The following is a 20518-nucleotide window of genomic DNA, read 5'->3' as shown; positions in this document are numbered from 1 at the left end:
TCTTTCGAGATTTTCTGACATTTTTAAAACATAGATCTCTTCAAACTTAATTGTAGTTGAGAACAAATACTCCTTTTGGCTATTTGCGCTTTTGTAAATGCATAAGACACATATCAAACAAACATGACCACCGTTTAGCCTTATCCATAGAGCTTGAATGTAACATTCGTTCTTAAGGACAAGTTTTTGCGATTCAAATTATGTAAAAAAAAATCCTTTCATAAACTTGGAACTAGGTTACGTTCTTCCACGATCAATGTCATAACGTTAATTGCTGTGCACGCGGAAAGAGCTCAAGCAAAATCTTTTTTACTTCTCTGGAAACGGGTTGGAGAAAAAAAAAATCATACATAATATTGGCCGTCGTGGAAGATAGATGGACCCCTTCTCTCATTTCAGGTATTTTACCAACACTTTGTTACACCGGCTCCGTAAAATATCGGGTTGATAAATATCTATATCTTCCTATCTGATCCAATAATGATGCTTTTAAATTAGTCATGATGATGAGATTTTGTGCCCCAAATGAGAATACGGATGTGGAAATATATACGAGTATAAAAAGATAGAAATACTTAGTATGCATATTCATCTAAAAAATTTAGAAATATGCACACTCATCTAAAGATGTTATAGAAATATGCACATTCATCTAAAATGTTATAGAAATATGCACTTTCATCTAAATATGTTATAGAAATATGCACATTCATCTAAAATGTTATAGAAATATGCACATTCATCTAAAGATGTTATAGAAATATGCACATTCATCTAAAATGTTATAAAAATATGCACATTCATCTAAAGATGTTATAGAAATATGCACTTTCATCTAAATATGTTATAGAAATATGCACATTCATCTAAAGATGTTATAGAAATATGCACATTCATCTGCAATGTTATAAAAATATGCACATTCATCTAAAGATGTTATAGAAATATGCACATTCATCTACAATGTTATAAAAATATGCACATTCATCTAAAGATGTTATAGAAATATGCACATTATCTAAAGATGTTATAGAAATATGCACATTCATCTAAAGATGTTATAGAAATATTTAATATGCACATTCGTCTAAAGATGTTATAGAAATATGCACATTCATCTAAAGATGTTATAGAAATATGCACATTCATTTAAAATGTTAAAGAAATATGCACATTCATCTAAAGATGTTATAGAAATATGCACATTCATCTTAAAATGTTATAGAAATATGCACATTCATCTAAAGATGTTATAGAAATATGCACATTCATCTAAAGATGTTATTTAAGAAGTATCGGCTAAAAGGCTGAAACGATTGAAACTACTGGGCCTTGCATTCTTAAGTGAAGTTTACCAACCGTGGGTCACGTTTTGTCATCAGATTGTGTTCTTTATATTGGCGATAGCTTATTTCACAATGTACGTACTAGGTGATACCCAAGCTATGATCTGTGTTATGACTTCTTTACTGTCTCTTCTATATATTTTATAATGTCAACGTTAAGCTCTTTAACCTAAAATAATGTAAATTTTGTTTTATATCAAGGTCAACATTTCTTCAACTGTACTATAGTTATTGTCGAATCTTACACAAGTGGCCGGTTAGGGTAAGGATGGATTCTTGTTTTTATCTTAAATTCACTCCGTACTGTCAACATACACGCACTTTCAAGGTTTGAAGTCATACATGACAGCCTGATGAATTACCTTGCGCTGGAAGTAAGTGAACTGCGATCACAAACATCTACCACTGTTGTGTCATAAAGGTAGAGAAACAGTCGCAAGTGATTATACGTAGTTTTTTCCCATTTCCTGTGTCACTATGTGGAAAATAATAGTAGTGGTTCTCTTTCCACTGTGCTACGGGGGAGTACCCAATGGCATTGTTTCAGACTGGGCCGTATTTTCTACCAAGACTTTGTACAGGTGGGCTCACAGCGTTGCCCAGCCGTCCGAAAACTCTGGTTTTAACGAGGTTTACAATGATCGTCTGTGTGAAGCAGTGCATATGAGCATGCTGTTGCGTCACGGAGCGCGCTACCCCTCCGACGGCAGTGTTGAAGAGATCAACGATATCCACGAGCGTCTAAAGGACGGTAAAAGCATTAACGTTTTTCCTGAGCTGGAGACATGGACCTCGCCCTATACTGAACCGCTGGCGAGCACGCTAAATGCTGAAGGGAAGGAGGAACACCGCCTCCTCGGCCAGCGAACGGCTCTTAGGTTCCGCCGGCTCTTCCAAAGAAACGGACAGTACATCCGGTTTATATCCTCGGACAAACAGCGTACAAGAGCAAGCGCTAACAGCTTTTATGGCGGTTTGTACAACGCAACCGGGGACTGCCTGTACGGTAACCAGCGGTGCGCTCCACCTACCGGAATCGCAAACATAGCCCCGACAAACCTCACGATCGATGATAAAATTATTCGATTTTACGATGGCTGTGACAAATATGAAAACGATATTGAGGACAATGACGATTATTTCAAAGAGTTCAAAAAGTATGAGAAAACAGAAGAGTTTCTGAACATCACGAAATCCATCAGAGCCAAACTAGGACTGCCTTCAGGCTTTGCGCTGAGTTCAAGTAAGTCTTTATATGTTAACAAATGTTGCATGTTGTTTCGCAAAAGAACATATTGTCCCATGTTAACGAAGCTTCTTTGTTTTTCCTGTGGACAAAACATTCTAGTTTACAAGTGATTTCGCCTTAAGGTGAATCAAAGCTGACAGCCGTAGCTGAGTGTCTGAGTGTATTGAAATTACCTGTACAATGTTTTGACAACATTTCAATTTGAGAAGTACATGCTGTAATGTTTATTTAATCTGACATAGAAGTGAGAGGAAATATTTTTTTTCTTTACATAGTTTTACTGTCAGTGTCACCTGAGCCTAACAGCTTCTCCCAGCCTATGAATCACACACGAGAAAAGCCGTTTGATATATACCTCACATACACAACAGTTGTATCTTACCCTAAGGCGACGGCCTGTTGCCAAATGTTACCAAATGTAACATTTTAATATATTTCGTTTGGCTATAATTGCTTTCATTTGTATAAACTATAAAGGGAGTGGTATGAGTGGCAACGTGTTACATGAAGTTTGTAGAGATAGGACACTTTGGTTGAACTCAAATACAGAACAACCGCTGAATATGGTTACATGTATTTATGTATTGCTCCTGAATTAGGAGGGTCTAGCCAATACCCAACCCTTCAAGGGGCTAAAGGCAACTAAGAGCTAGTTTGAGCTACAAGAGCTACTAAGAACTTATTTAATAGAGCCACATAGATTTGATGAGTGTTTTTAAGGCATTCATACGTTAAAAAATATGAAGAAGTATAAAAGGTTTAGCTGCACTCTCACAGATTGACAGTATTATTCTCAGAAGCATATGAATTCGTGATCAACGCCTTCAATTTAGTCATTTAATAGATAACTCCTAAAAGATCTCGATTTTCTAAGCAATATGACGCTATATCATTTTGCAGGTTTGCGGTCCCTTAAAGTTCAATCCATCCTTTTGATTTTTTTTTTACATGTATGAAGAAATGATTATTGATTTATCGATACCCCTATCTTGAAACCTGATATGACCTGTCATAAAAAAAATGTTATATAGTTCTATATATATAGCAAATATATGGAACAGATTTAAAATACAAGTCCTTAATTAGGAATTATATTTTAGATATTGCCGTAATAATTTATGTCATTTTCAAGTTCCTCTCAGTAGCTCTTAGTAGCTCACTTAGTAGTAGCTCTCTTGTTAGCTCTCTTATTACCTTTTACTAGCTCTCTTTGTAGTAGCTCTGTTATAAGCTCTTACTAGCTCTCTTTGTAGTAGCTCTGTTATTAGCTCTTACTAGCTCTCTTTGTAGTAGCTCTCTTATTACCTCTTACTAGCTCTCTTTGTAGTAGCTCTCTTATTACCTCTTACTAGCTCTCTTTGTAGTAGCTCTGTTATTAGCTCTTACTAGCTCTCTTTGTAGTAGCTCTGTTATTAGCTCTTACTAGCTCTCTTAGTAGTCAGGGGTGTAGAAATGTTTTGAAGTAGCAGGGAAGATCCCAAAAGTAGGCGGGGGGGGGTAGTCTGGGTGTCCTTCCCCAGTTAGGGTCAAGGGGCCAATGCCCCTTGTGGGATTGAATTTAAGCCCTTTTTAACCAAAATTTCTAGTGTTGAACTGTTCTGGTGCATGTTTATTTTGTAACAAGGAAACAGGGAAACGTCTTTACTTGAATATGATACTGAATCTGAGAACTACCCCACTGATCTGAGTTTTACCCCACCCCCACCCCCGACCCCACCTCCACCCCCGACCAGTGAGGGCCAACTAATAAACCAAATAACTGTCAAATTCAGTTTCAGGATACTATTATAACATTCCAGACCACATGCCTTGCCATTTGCTAGCAATTCCCTCCTAATCGTATGTGTACCTTCTTCTCTACCACTTATATACTTTCAGCCACTGAATCTCTGTGATCCTCTGAAAATTAAACATCTTACTTCATTTTCTGTGGTTCTAGATATTTCACCTACAGCTAGCTAATTCCGTTTTAATAACAACCAAAAGAAATATCTGGACACTTTGTGGCGTTTATTAAAAGCGTACGAAATTTCGCCAAAGGTACATGTAAAATTCATCAAAATAATGGATTATTTTTAGCAGTGACATCACCGCAAGCTTGTTTCATTTTGTTAAACATCTGGATAACACGCGTATACAAAAAGGAATGTTGCGTAAATGGTAATAGGACTAACAGAAGGACAGACACGCTCATGTTGCAAACTTACTACGCTTTTTGGTGTCTGGAAAAAATATATTCTTTTTTTCACCCTCTATTGCTTCACTAATCATAAACTTCAAAACATGCGACTAATGAGGTCATGTATCGAGCCAATGTTATTGTATTCGGAACGCTGGGAAACCCAAACCTAGAACTTGAAAACATCCCAGAGGGGGATGCGACTAATGACGTCACGAATCGAGCTAGTGGTGCATTGTAGTCCGAACGCGTGGAAACCAAAATAAACCATCAATCAGGGTTTTAAACTTATGTAAACATGACAAAAAATAACAGATTTTATTTTTGATGATGCGGGGATAAATAGCCGGGTGAAGATGCTAAAGTAACCGGGTTATTTTACCGGCTTCCGGCCCATTTCTACACCCCTGAGTAGTAGCTCTGTTATAAGCTCTCGCATTAGCTCTTTCTAGTTCTCTTTGTAATAGCTCTCTTATTAGCTATCGTATTAGCTCTTACTAGCTCTCTTAGTAGTATAGCTCTCGTATTAGCTCTTACTAGCTCTCTTAGTAGTATAGCTCTCGTATTAGCTCTTACTAGCTCTCTTAGTTGTAGCTCTATTATAAGCTCCCTTAGTAGCTCTTGTGGCTTTTAGCAGGACCGCCCTTCTAGAGACTGACAGCTCAGTCTGCTGTCGTGTCTCCGAGCAGCAATATATAAAGTTGCAGCCTTTCGTGAGCAATATTCTATTTATTTCCTGTTGATAATATTCACATAAATGGCGTTGTGTACAGACTCAAAGTACACTTCAATAATTCTGTGCATGATATTTCGCAGCGATAACCTAGGTAGATGGACATTTAGATTTTGAAACATATGGCCTTTTTTGGTGGAATTTTGAAAGTTGTTTTCTTAGCTTAAAGTTCTTCTGTTTAACCTTTATAGTTGAAGTCAAGTCAAGTCAAGTCAAGTCAAGTCAAGTCAAGTCAAGTCAAGTTTCCTTTATTTCACTCATTCCAATTCAAACATGGATAAATCAGGTAATATCAAATGATAAATGTCACAAAGTGACATGTGATATGCTTCAAGAAAGAGAAACCAAATTGTTTTAAAAATGCCATTTTAATAATTCCACAAATTAGCACGGTCAAGTGAGCACTTTATTAGCGGCATTTTAAAGTCATATTTAACTAAAAATCTTATTTCGCCGCCTGGATAAGAACATGTATGTACTGTCTTAATTATAAGTGCTAATTAGAATCTGAATTTACAAAGGTATTCGTATACCCCTACTTCTAGAATATAATTAGTGTGACGTCACAGACGGTATTGAATAGTTCATTAGTAGTAGCAAACTAAGCGTACGTAGAGCAGGGTTCCAGCGGTTCCCGTCCATTATTTAGGTCATGTCAGTGTAGGTTATGACTCATTCGGAACTCCTCGGCCATTTTATCGAAAACAACGTTGTTTTTAAAAAAAATGGCCGAGGAGTTCCGAATGGGTTATGACTTATTTTAGGTAAACACCGACACGTTCGTCCCGTGCGAGCCATTTTGACCATAATGTATCAAGGTCATGTCAATGTAGGTCATGTCTTATTTTTCCCCACGTGACGTGAGCCATTTAAGTGGTTCCAGGTGAAAACTTTAGTACTGTATGTAAAGCCGCCAGCTCCACCACTTATCGGTGGTGCAAAGGAATTGAGCTGTCGACACTTCCGTAATGAAGTAATGCGTACTGTTTATTTGTACATACGTTAGTATAATTAATATTTTAGCTGATATTTTTATTAAATGAACATATTTTGAAAATCGGAGAATGTTGTACCGTGTAAAAACACGTTTACTAAAGGATGGCTACGATTCGGATTCAATATGCATGTAGTACGATTCGTGGTGCCAGGAGCTTTTCTCCCGATACGGACTTGTTCAAATTTTGAAATCTGCTAGCATTTTAACTACATTTTACATCAAGAACATTTTTGCGTGTGCAAATATAACTGTTATGTATAGTACTTACACCAGACACACAACAAACTTTGCAAACCCTTCTTAATAAGGAAACATGCACACATTGTATATAGTGTGTGTGTATGTATACCTCGTGATAAATTGCCTCATAAATGCTACGTCGCAGGCTATATATATTTTGCTTCGAATGAAGACTTTAAACAAAGATAACTTCACCTTTTCTTCACCATTTTGAACGAAATAAAGCGCAATCGCTAACGGAGCTCCTGCTCCCGTTCTTGTCAGAATTTAATTGAGAGTTTAGTTTTTTAAAACACTTTGACAAACCTTTTCACAATACGGTCGTTTGACGGAGCACTGTCAAAACATTATTTTGGAAACCGGTTTGTCGAAGTGTTTGATGAAACTTATCACCTTATCAAACTTCGGTAATACAACGAAGGCGGGGCTCTTTAAGCGGCATAGACTGCATTTTGTTTTATTTAAAATGGTGTAGTAAAAGAAAAGTTATCTTTGATTTTAGTCTTCACTTTAAGGAAAATGTTGTCTTTCGACGTAGCATATATGACAGCGTGTGTGCCAGTGTATTTTACCATAAAACTGCCACTTTCAGACCACATGTGAAGTCTGGTGAGTCAGAAATTTTGGGGTAGGGGCGTAATAAAAAAGTAAAATAACAAATTTTGACTTGTAAGCCGTATCTTTTTGTGAGACTAGAGTACATCAGAACTTTGTGTCTAAGTGATAGACATAGACCGAGAAATGCCCATAGCCCTTGGTGCAGGCCCCCAAGTTCATGAAGATTATGGCTATTCCATTCTAAAACATACTTTCGATGGTATCGTCTTTAAAGGCCTGTAACTTTTTCTCCAAATATATAACATTGCGCTCTGGTTTTGTTTAGTGTCTAACATGATTAAAAATTGTTAACTTCGTATTATTTTAAACAGTATACACATACTGCCTGATACATTGCATATGTTTTTTTTATCAAGAAAAGGCTTGTTTCTGCGAACAGAAAAAAAGAAACTGTGTCAAGTGCCTTCCTTTGACTGTTCCAATAAGCACAAGACGCCCAGGAAGACAAACCATTCAAATGTAGAAAGGACTCGACGGAATTTAATGCCATGCAAATTGGCAATATTTTTTCACCCACTATAAAGCTTCTGCAACAAATAGGTAAACCAAGCACAACAATACATGGTAAAAATGACACCATATCGCATTCCCTCCAAAGGTTTAAAACTTTTTTAATAAACTTTCAGTGCAAATCATACTCGACAGCGCCAGCACAACCCCAAAGCACAATCAGTTCATTAAAAGCGACACCACTTTTATAAATATATGCAAATTTCCTTTTTAAGAAAAAAATGTATGTTCTCTTACCGGCGTAAGTTATTTATATAATAGTTATCATTTCATGCGCAAGAATTTTGGTTTGTCTTTACACTGAAATGTTGTTGAAATACAAGCAGATCTCAAAATATAAACAAGACCGAATCGGGAGAGAATTAAGCTTTTAGCACCACAATTCGTTATTGATTAGAACAGAATGGTAAGCAACCTGTAGTAAAAGAGATCTTACACGGCACCACATTCTCCGATTTTCGATATATGTCCATTTTATAATCTTTTCAGGTAAAATATAAGTCATACTTACGTGTGTACAAATAAACAAAAGCCACAGCTTGCACCTCGGAAGTGTCGGCATCTCAATTTCATTGCGATAAGTGGTGGAGCTGGCGTTAAGGTCATGTACTCGTATAAGGTCATTTACCAGTGTGTCATTTTAATGTTTTGTTTATTATTCTTCGCGTGAGTAGGTTAATCGTGCGTTCTTCTTTTGGGAGAAGCGGATGACTGAACCTTCAAATTACGCTCGTTGAGCGATGTATGTGTAAGCTTATTTATACTCGCACTCGGGCAATGCCCATTCGGCGAGTGGTCCGATAAGATTGTTAGTCATTTATGTTTTGGAGCAAAGTGTACAGACGTAATGTGACACCGGTTATAGCTACCCTTGGGTTTTAACGTGCACCAGTGTATGGCACTGTCACATGGGACCTCCATTTAACGTCCCTCTTGGAAGAAGTATTTTTTAGTTGTCCGGCGGTGAATCGAGCCTGCGATCCCTGAAATGACAGTCAAGTGTGTTACCAATTAACTTTTATCGTAATTTATTTTACATTATATACGCACATCGTATATATCAACTGAACAAACAATAGTATAATACAATTGGGTTGGGTTGGGCAGCAAGTTACAACAACAACATGCTACCACCAGACCACGGATCCGCAACTCGTTTAGCAATCCATAACCTACAGCTTTAATTAGCTGCTTGATATTCGCACTTTCATGTTGGTATTGAAATTTCACTTACTGATGACATGCAAAGCATTTAGGTCACAGAGTTGATTTTTGCGTTGTCATCTTGAGGTTTGTGAATTGACACATATTTCACCAACCCACGATTTCCGTTTGCATGGCAGTGTAACTAAGCCCGTAGTCCCAAAATTCTATATTCATTACTATTGTTATTTGGTTTAACATAACGCTACTCTATATGTCTTGTTCAGTATGATTGAGTCATCATCTCCTGTCTTTAAACATGGTAATACCTAATATAGCTGACTTGTAATCTATCCCGATGCGCATGCATTGTTTAATTACATTTCATATACCCCCCTAGGTAATGATATATACATATATGCCCTATTTTCATTCAAAGCTTGTGTTACGTTTTCCCTTCATCCATACGAGTTCGACCCGGCCTGTCACTTAGTACCTTGACGTTGAACAATACATAAATACATATACTAGAATACTAATAGCCACAATACGTATTTCAATATTCATCTATTTAGAGTTGTTACTCTTTGTTACTCTGTATAAGAGTTCTTGACCTATATTAACTATGTAAAAAGTGTCGTTAATATTTAACCACTCTGCAAAAATATCCTCTACTCTTTTCTTACTCTGCTGTAAGAGTCAATGTAATGCGTAACCATATAACATTGTCACTAAAACGCCAGCTCCACCACTTAGCGGTGGTGCAAAGAAAATTACCTGTCGACACTTCCGTGGTGCAGCTGTGCCCTGTGCTACTTCTACAATCGTGAATGTGATTAATATATTTTATTCAGTGCTCCAGCTAGGCCTAAATAGCAGGGTGGGGCACCCTGCTGCTTTTTTCCAGCACCCTGCTGCCCTTAACTACACCCTGCTGTGCCCTTTTGTTTGACAGAGTCAATTTTCAGAAATAAGTATGAAAATAATAAATAGAAATAGTTTTGACACTAAATTAAAGAAAACAGATAAGGAGTAAGGTATTCATAACTAACTATTAGGATTGAAAGTAATTACAACAAAAACACAATTCAACATTGGCCCTTGCAAGTGCCCGATCAAGGCTCATTGAAAGTGCCCTTTTTAACCTAGCACCCTGCCCTTTTCAAATCCTGACTGGAGCACTGTTATTTTATAATTTTATTGAAATGGACATTTTTTTGGAAATCGGACAATGTGGTACCGTGTAAGAACATTTTTACTTCAGGCTGGCTAAGATTTCGTTTCAATATTGTGCGAACTGTGGTTCCAGGAGCTTTTCCATCGAATTGGACTTGTGAATATTTTCATTATTTTGTGATCTGCTAGCATTTCGAGTACACTTCCTTGCTTACACAAAACGTAAGAACATTCTGGCGCGTGCATATATAACTGTTATGTTTAGTTCTCACACCGGAAAACAACACAGCTAATAAGCACTTCATAAAAAGGATATATTCACGTACTAATAAAAGTGGTGGCGCTGTCGAGTACTGGTGGCGATGTCGAGTACGTTTTGCGCCCAAAGTAACATAAAGATTTTGACTTTCATTACATATACTCGGGTCATATTGTGAAAAAAATGAGCATATTTGGTTAAAATTTTGAAACTTGGTACACTTGCAGAAAATATGATTACGATTGAAAAAAGCTCTGGACCCACTCTGGATTTATTCAAAATGGCAACCAAAATTCAAGATGGCCACTAATACCATAATTATTTAAAATTTAGTTATGGTATTTACTGTGACCTTAATAAATGTCTTGTTCAGTGATGTTTAATGATAATAAGATGTAAGAAGTGACCTGTTTCAAATTTCATACAATTATTCCTCAAAGATTTATGTTGCCCTGGCAACCATAATTTCCATTAAAAAGATAAATATATCGATTTTAAGAACCAAGAACCCTATATTTTCATAAGTTAATGTTTTTTACAAAACATTTAATTCGTTGCAGTATTGCAAAAGTTTTGATCTTAATTTTGTGTAACCTATGTTAAACTAGGACCAAGAAATCCAAAATGTCATTCAACATGGCCGTCATAAATATCTAATTAAGTATTTTCTATCTCTAAATATGTCACAAATTTAAATAAATAGAGACGTATAATTATTCCAGTATATATTGCTCATGTTCCCAATGTACATAAAGTTAACATGCTGTATTGACTACCTCAAGGTCAAGGCCATTTCAAGTTCAAAGTACGATACGTCTACAAAAATTGTGATTTCCTGTATAATTTTCTTGTATTATGCTAATACAAATTTAATATATCCAATTTGGAATGAAATAAATGTCAATTAAATATATTCCTTTACATCAGCTTACTTTTATATAAAATCTTAAACACATAATTAAGTACACTACCCAGTTATGGTTAGGGTAAGGACCCTCTCAAAAAATATTCAATATGTCCGCCAAATCGAATATGACCACCACATGGCATTGAGTACTAGTGTTAATGATAGAGCTGCACATGGGTTTGGTCGGCTTTGAATGGGCTTTATGGTTACCAAAATGTGTAGTATTTGGCACTGAAATTGCCTTATGTGAGAAGGGAATGTTTTATTTGGCTGTGAATAGGCTTAATCACGGGTTGCCAAGATGTGGGGTATTAGGAACTGAGAATGCTTAATGACAGCTGCATATGGGCTTGTCTGGTTTAAAATGGGCAGTAGGGTTGCCAAATGTGGTTAGTTTAGCACTGAGTAGACTTAATTAGAGATGAACTTGCGTTTGTTTGGCTCTGAATGTGTTTTATTGTAGTCATACTGAAAATGATAGAGAACAGGACTGGCTTAAGTTTCGCCCTTTGAAGTGGGTCTATCTATGAATATGCTTGACTTTAGCCACAACAGGAATGGTAAGACCTTGGAAGGGTTTGTGTAGAAGCCTTCTGTTGTTAAGAATGCCATGAAAATGTTATGCTGCTCTTGTGTTTACTTGACTCATGATGGACTAAAATGTAGCTGCATTTGAGATTATTTTGAATTGAGTTGAATGTAGAAGGGCCCTACTCCTACTGTTGTGTGTTTGACACTAGTTACACTTAATTGCAGCTTAATTTGGATTTACAGGGCACTGAATTGACTTGATTTCTTTACACTTAATGGTCTCAAGTATTACAAACCTTTTACCAATTGGGCACTTTATAGAGCTTCATAGAGTCCCTTTATTGTTTGTTTGAACACACCGTGAACTTGAAAACAGTCTTGGGCTTGTTTGATAATGAGTCGGCTTTACTGTAACCACAATTAGGATACAGAGGGCTGCTGGAGAAATATTGTGTCTTCAAGAGAAATCGCGACCTTATTGGGTTTGAGGAATTCATAGACGTGGACTTATAGAAACACGTTTTCTAATAACTGGGAGAAATGTTCATTGGGTTGTTTGGTTCTTGAAAATAAATTAACATAATATGTTGAAAAAAACAACCAACACAAGTCTTAAAAGGTGAAACTTTCGGCTGAATAGGCTGACATGAAACTCAGAAAAATATTTTATATGTAGCTTGTTTACCACTGAATGTGCCCAAGAAGGGACATTGTATGGTTGACTTGACTTTAATATATGCAAAAACAGATGACATATAATTAACACTAATTTGTGAGTTTATTTATGTTAGGACTTTTTCACATAAAAAGAATAATTATATAAGTTATAGCGCTGTCGATATTGGTCATATTTGCATTTTGACATTCAAATGATTTGGACCTTTATTTTTGAAATGCGTTACATTTTAGGTTTTCTTAAATGTTTTTTTTAACAATTCAGGAATCAAAAAATGAGCTCTGGGTGTAAATATAAGTAATGAATTCCGTGAGTTATGTCATTTTCGGCGATATGAACGCAATTAGGCTGGTTAAAGTACGCGTTGAGTCCTTCGGACTCCACTTTACCAGCCCAACTGCGTTCAATCCCCGATAACAACATCTGTTCCGCAATTCATACATACATCAATGAAGTAGACTATGATAGTCCATGATCATTTCCATTATTTAACACTTGCTTGGCGTTTTCTATATGTTTTGTTTTTAAGTAGTTGATATATTTTACAGTAACAGAAATAGTAGCAAATGTAAATCAAAAGAATTATTACGAACTTATTACAACTATATTACGGCTGGTATTAAAACATATAATTATCATGTATCATGTAAAGTAATGAAATTCTTTTTCTGAGCAAATGCTTTAAACACGAAAATAGAAAGATTCTTTAACAAATCAGTATGATCTGTATTCAGCAAGTCTATGGTTTTAAACACATTTGGATTAGTACGATAATATCTAGGAATATATTTAGATCTAATATTTGTATTCAAGCCGCATTCAACTAAAAATGAAATACGTCTTCTAAGACATTACAATGTCTTTGGCAAAGTCTTTGTTCCAAAATTGTATTAATCCACCTACCAACTTCTACATTTAACCGATGCGACGATAATCTTAACTGGCTTTTAAAAAGCAATTCTGAATTTCTGTACATTAACACACTTAAGATAGGGTTTTAATTCAAAATTAGAAATGTTTCCATAAAATAAAGCTCTTGAGGAGACAATCTGCTGTTTAAATTTCGAACATAAACATCTCGTATTCTTTGCTTCAAAAATGACACAAAACTTGAATATCACCAACTCCTTGTGCAAGTCACACGTGATATAACCCCCTATTACTCAAAAAATTAACATGTACTGCCCAGTTTGTTTTATTTGAAAGTTTTACAACATCATTAATCATTACATTATAGATGGCTCTTGCATATTTATCATTCGGCATACTTAAATTAAGCCAGTATTTAATAATATCGATAATGCATTGCGACAGTATATCTAATCTGCCCGTTTCTGCATATACAAAGTCAATTGGTGTTGTTGTTTTAACCGAAAGTACATATTTTATGAAGTGGGTGTGTATCCTCACAATTGGCATTCGTTTTAAAATCCCCAAACTTCTGAACCATATAATAGGATAGTTCTAATAAGTTTGTCAAAAAGTTCCAATTTATGTTCAGGTGTTATATTAGTAAAATTGTTAAAATATTTTCTTAATTTAAAAATTGCTTTATGTGTAAATTTGTTTACAACCTCCAATGGTGATCCCTGATAGAAAAACTGAAGATTTATAGGTAATCTACACTCTTTCCTAAAAACCAGTATCTTTGTTTTGCTTTTATTAACCTTAAGTTTCCATTTGTTAAAATATTCCTCTAATATATTAATATTCGCTTGCAGTTCTGCTGCTGAATAAGCAAACATTACAATATCGTCTGTATATAAGAGCAGAAACTTTAATAATCCTGTGTCGACCCCTTTGGTCCCTTTGAGATATAATACTTCCTCTAGATCGTAAATATACAATGAAAATAATAATGGCGATAGGCATTCGCCTTGACGTACACCTAAATGACTTTCAAACACTGCATCTAACTCGTTTTGGTGTTTAACTCTTGAATACAAATGATTATACATAGACTTTATAACTGAAATTATAACTGAAAAGAGATTGCCCCGTAGTCCTAATATATGCAGTTTATACCACATATTGTCTCGTACTATATAATCAAACGCTTTTGTAAAATCAACAAAAACACAAAACAACAGCTTGTTTTTATTAAGAACACGGTTAATTAAATTTTGAAATACAAAAATGTTATCAACGGTACTCATTTCAGCTCTGAATCCAGCTTGTGCCTCGATATATACATGGTAATATTCGGCCCAAGTTGAAAGCCGACTATTAATAATATTTGTGAATAGTTTTCCCACAACACTTAATAATGTGATTTCTCAAATTTCAAACTTCGTTTAAATTTCCCTTTTTATGTATTGGGACTATATAACCCTCATTCCACTTTTTCCGGAAAATACCCGGTGATAAATAGTTTATTAAATAGCCTTAAAAGAAAAGACGATAGTCTATGTTTACCATATATCAAAAATTCATTAAGTATCCAATCTGGACCAGCACTTTTGCTTAAATTCGAATTTGAAATACCTTTAAGAACGTCTTCCTCGGTGAATGGCAAACCTTGTTCAGAAAACATTATCTTTAATTCATTTTGTAAAATAGTATTATTAAAGTATAATATGTCTTCGTCTGGCTGAACAAATCATTAGGATCATTAACTGCCTGAAAGTAGGCTGTAAACGATTCAAGATAATGTAGTAATTATTATTATTATATGGTTGATACCACTGACTTTTTTATTTTTAAAAATAGTTTGTGTTGAAAAGAACTTTAGACATAAAGCTGAAGCTAATATTATTCTGTATTTAATACAACTCTTTTTCACTAAGCAATATTATGTTGCAGTATTTTAAGTGAAATAAAAAATTCATCCTGTCAGAACACATTTAAACTGCACGTATTCACGTTTGCTTTTATACTTTAAAAGTAAGAATCAAGAACGCGTTTAAAGTTGATAACTTCCAACGTATTAGGTGAAATAGGAGTGTGATAGCTTTCATAATTTATTGTATTTGAAATTTTAGCATTCCATTTTGGTAGCATATGAGTCTGAAATAAAGTCCAAAAAAAAAAAAAAGAAGAAGAAGAAAAGGATATTGAAAAAGGGGTAGTTTTCAAACCCTGACCTTGAAATGACCATGACATGTGCCTTGAAGTGGTCAATGTTGTAGGTAAATTTTAAGTACAATTTTACAGAAGTAATATCCATTTCATTTACAGACTTTCCCGATCATAATGATAGGTAACAAAACAAAAATATGCAAACATTAATGATCTTCAATAAGTAAACAGGTTTGAAAACCATAACTAGATAACCAGTTACTGCTAGGAGCCAAAAGTGCATTTATAGATAAGTGTTAACACGAATCTGATCTAGTTTAAACTAAAGTTTCATATTACAGTATAGGGTATATTTGAATTTTGTCAAATCTCATTTTATGTTTATGGCAATGTATTATAATGATAATATACATGTTCAAGTATGTATAAAATATAAATTTGGCTAGTTGAAATTATTTATTGTGACTTTAATGAGCCTTTGTCATCAAGCCACTGTGAAAATGCAAGCAGATCTCAAAATATGCACAGATCCGGCTTGGGAGAAAAGCTCCTGACACCATAATTCGCACAATATTGAAACTAAATCGTAGCCAGCCTGCAGTAAAAATGTTCTTACATGGTTCAACATTCTCCGATTTTCGATTTATGTCAGTTTAAAAAAATTATCAAATAAAATAGTAATCACATTCATATTTGTAGAAGTAAACACAGGGCATAGCTGAACCACGGATGTTGCGAAAGCTCATTTTCTTTGCACCACCGTTTAGTGGTGGAACTGGCGTTTAGTGGCCATGTATAATGACATAACAATCAAACACGTGTGTTTATTTACTTTATTATCAATACATATGATGTAACGTTCTTCAGTATTGAATGTAACGTAAATTGTATACAGTGTGTTTGTTATTATGTATCATAATATGGTTATGTACTTTCCGCTAATGGACTTTATCTCTAGGGAATGTTTGTCCTACTCCTACACTAAAAGTTCCTTGTCACAAGCCTGGGTTACCTGCCCTTACCATTTCTTGTTGAGTAGAGTATGTTGGGTACCAGACAGCCTTGTCCCTAGCCTGGGTTACCTGCACTTACCATTTCTTGTTGTGCAGAGTATGTTGGGTACCAGACAGCCTTGTCCCTAACCTGGGTTACCTGCCCTTACCATTTCTTGTTGTGCAGAGTATGTTGGGTACCAGACAGCCTTGTCCCTAGCCTGGGTTACCTGCACTTACCATTTCTTGTTGTGCAGAGTATGTTGGGTACCAGACAGCCTTGTCCCTAGCCTGGGTTACCTGCACTTACCATTTCTTGTTGTGCAGAGTATGTTGGGTACCAGACAGCCTTGTCCCTAGCCTGGGTTACCTGCACTTACCATTTCTTGTTGTGCAGAGTATGTTGGGTACCAGACAGCCTTGTCCCTAGCCTGGGTTACCTGCACTTACCATTTATTGTTGTGCAGAGGATGGTATCAGAGAACCTTCTTCCTAGCCTGGGTTACCTGCCCTTACCATTTCTTGTTGTGCAGAGTGTGTTGGGTACCAGACAACCTTGTCCCTAACCTGGGTTACCTGCCCTTACCATTTCTTGTTGTGCAGAGTATGCTGGGTACCAGACATCCTTGTCCCTAGCCTGGGTTACCTGCCCTTACCATTTCTTGTTGTGCAGAGTATGCTGGGTACCAGACAACCTTGTCCCTAGCCTGGGTTACCTGCCCTTACCATTTCTTGTTGTGCAGAGTATGCTGGGTACCAGACAACCTTGTCCATAGGATTCGGTTTGGTGCCGCTGGTTTATTGCTACTACTACATTTCCCATAGAATTTCACTATTTCAAATCTTCTTATATAAAAGAAAGATGGCACAGCACTTAATTGGTCGATATATGCATGCTGGTAGCATTAATTAGGGGCACCGGTTAAAACAAACCATAGAATCTTGAATTGTGGATGAATCTTGTCAGATGCCTTACATATTAAACATATGAAATAAGCCACACTGCACGAAGATTACTCGATCATTCGCGAGGACCATCAAGGCAATTTGAATTGTAAACGAACATTCATTTGGTAAATTGTAAATATGAACAATGTCAGAATAAATCATCTTGACATGCTTGATAATATCCCTTAATTGATTGAGACCAACTGTTTCTGTATCATACGCCATGAACGTCGCCATGCATTTTAATTACTTCTAAGCCCGGTGTATCTTCATTTGTGTCTCGAAATCAGAATACTAATCACCTAACTCCCTACATTTTACACACTGATGATCTTTGCTGAAATATATTCCTTGTACATTATAGCCCCAGTGTACAAACGCGTACGCCCATTGCACTGATCTCTTGTACATTCCAGCGGACGTGTACACACTGTACGAACTGTGCGCGTACGACCAGTACACACTGGAGCCGCCCTCCCCGCCCTTCTGGTGCCGTCTCCTCTCCAATGGCGATCGCGAGATCCTCGAGTACGGACAGGATTTGGAGGTAACCAAGTACAATCGATCATTGATATTCCCCGCCAGACATTTCTCTGGCCTAGATCTGTGTGTGTGTGTGTGTGTGTGTGTGTGTGTGTGTGTGCGTGTGTGAGAGAGGGTGTGCGTGGGTGTGCGCGCGCGTATGTGAGTTATGTTTATTGAAAGATATAGACCCCCAACAAACTGGGTCTGCACATCAATTTTGGTCTATCTACGTCTTCGCCTCCGCGTATTTTAGTTACACAAAAAGTTACATAAGATGTTACACAGAAACAGCTTGGGAAGACGTTTATGTTGTTATTTTTATTATCATTAAATGGCAGTACTTGCACAAGCATCACTCAATTGTATTTTTATAATACTTATTTGGTTTCATAAGTACAATTAAAATCCATTAGTAAGTTTAATAGAAATGCTTCCGAAAGGACCCTTTCTGTGCTGTTTTTTAATAATTAAATGACAATTAAGTTACTGGTCCTATCAAGACAAATATTGCACGTGCATCATCACACTCTAGTTCTAAACAATTAACTTAAGTTTCAGCTTTTTTTATCAACAACAACTTGTCTAAAACCAATCATATAAAGACAAAGTTTGCCGGTGTATACCGCACGATAGTTATACCAACTTCCCACAAGTTAACTATATTTCTGTCAAGTGTGACTCTGAACGGACAATATTTAGGTTTTCTTTTTGCCATTAATGAAGAGCAACATTATTTATGATGCTCACTCGATATAGATGAATCTCCGGCATGCACCAGCGCACAAAGGTTTATTTTATGTACGGTTTACACTCTTTATCAACTAAATAGTAAAGACTTTGGACAAACACATTTCAGCTTCAGGCATGATAACCATACTTAAAGGGTCATTACTCTTGTGTTACTAGCAGTAGCACGTACACCAACGCACGATTTTTATACAATTTTCATACATGGTTCAATCGTTAACATTCAGTTTTTACATAGAAATGGTTCCGGACGGACAGGAGATCCCTCTTCCGAAAAATTTCGGCATGGGATAATAAATTGAGGACGATTTAGAATGAATGTCATTCTAGTTTAAATGTTAGATTTAAGGCGTTCTTCTTGTTACAAATCTCAAATTAAGTAAACGGGCTTCAGAAAATGATTGACAAATTGTAAACATGTTATGCTTTAGAAATGGTTGGAGAGTATGTACGGCGATCCACTGACGTCAAGGGTGGCGTGCCCGCTGGTACGGCACATGTTGGGTAACCTAAAGGCAGCTATGAACACCAGCTGGGACTACAGCAATATCACACAGGAGCAGGCTAACCGGGGGTATGCATACATTCTACGGTCACTGATCACGGGGAAGGGTTTAAACAATACTTCTGACACAATGGTTTTCTTGGTACTTTTCTGAGATATAATGACTGCATGCAGCTGATTAGTCCATGTCAAGTGAGTAAGAACATCAGTGCGAAGGCATGAGAAGAAAGCCAATAAGTTGTGTAACGTGTCCTCGGTTTAGTCTATGTCTTATACAAACCCTTATGGGAATGATTCACGGTGTATTTTTTTTTATTTGCAGATACACAGCGGCCAATTTTCTGTTCGGACATTCAGAGACGGTGGCGCAGCTAATGGCTACATTAGGTCTTTACAAGGACAATACCCCGCTCCTCGCGACTAACAGGGAAGCTTTGCGAGACAGGAAATTCAAATCAAGCAAGTTGTTGCCATTCTCTGCCAATTTAGCTTTCGTGCTATATGCGTGTAAAGCTGGTCCCAACGATGACAACCCTGACAACAAGTTTCTCGTGAAGATGTTCGTTAATGAGGAAGTAGTCCGTATACCAGGCTGCAATGCCGACGCCTGCCCTCTTGACACCATGCTTCAACAATACGCCAACATAACCAACAGCTGTGATATCGAGAAGATTTGTGACGACGATGACGATGATATATCAGGAACCAGTGTCATCATTATTAACACCACCGTATTTATTGCAACATTACTTTTGTCAGCATTGTCATGTTCATAAAATATTCAGTTCAGTACTTGGAACTTCCAACTATCCAAAACCTTACATGTACCTTCGTTTTAATACCATTGAAAATACTTTGTAAAAAAATACAGATTATGTAAAATATGACAGTATTAGAATTATGAAAGGATGGGAAACGTGTAAATAATATATAACATATCTTATTGGAAAATGATATAAGAAAAGCATACCCAGTCACATGTTACCTGCAACCAAGAAATATACTCCCAAGTTGATACCAATACCGTACTGGCACAAATCACAAACAGTATGTCAATAGAGATATGAACTACATGTGTGTAGTTGACTTGTAGATGGGGTACCCTATACAGTACACTATATAGTCCTCTTAGTTCTTTACCGTGCTTTTATAAGCCTGCAAATCATGACAAATTGCTTTATTTCAAACCATTTCTACTTTGTTGCATATGTATTTTAGC

The 20518-nt window shown here is 36.3% G+C and overlaps 1 protein-coding gene across 1 annotated transcript; it reads left to right on the top strand.

Annotated features, from left to right (window-relative positions):
• Nucleotides 1-1776: 1776 nt before the first annotated feature.
• On the top strand, nt 1777-20183 carry LOC128224346 (multiple inositol polyphosphate phosphatase 1-like). Its single transcript, XM_052934166.1, has 4 exons — nt 1777-2589; nt 17939-18069; nt 19226-19368; nt 19622-20183. The coding sequence occupies exons 1-4, from the start codon at nt 1824-1826 to the stop codon at nt 20073-20075; spliced, it is 1494 nt and encodes a 497-aa protein (XP_052790126.1). The 5' UTR covers nt 1777-1823; the 3' UTR covers nt 20076-20183.
• Nucleotides 20184-20518: the final 335 nt, after the last annotated feature.

Source organism: Mya arenaria, chromosome 2 (assembly GCF_026914265.1).
Source record: "Mya arenaria isolate MELC-2E11 chromosome 2, ASM2691426v1".
Lineage (NCBI taxonomy): Eukaryota > Metazoa > Mollusca > Bivalvia > Myida > Myidae > Mya > Mya arenaria.
This window is presented reverse-complemented; position numbering and strand designations above follow the sequence as displayed.

Bases quoted from the DNA above. Each gene is read 5' to 3' on its own strand.
- LOC128224346 (XM_052934166.1), top strand. From the start codon at position 1,824: ATGTGGAAAATAATAGTAGTGGTTCTCTTTCCACTGTGCTACGGGGGA. The intron at 2,590-17,938 runs GTAAGTCTTTAT...TGTACATTCCAG, and splicing joins AGGCTTTGCGCTGAGTTCAA to CGGACGTGTACACACTGTAC. The intron at 18,070-19,225 runs GTAACCAAGTAC...GTTATGCTTTAG, and splicing joins AGTACGGACAGGATTTGGAG to AAATGGTTGGAGAGTATGTA.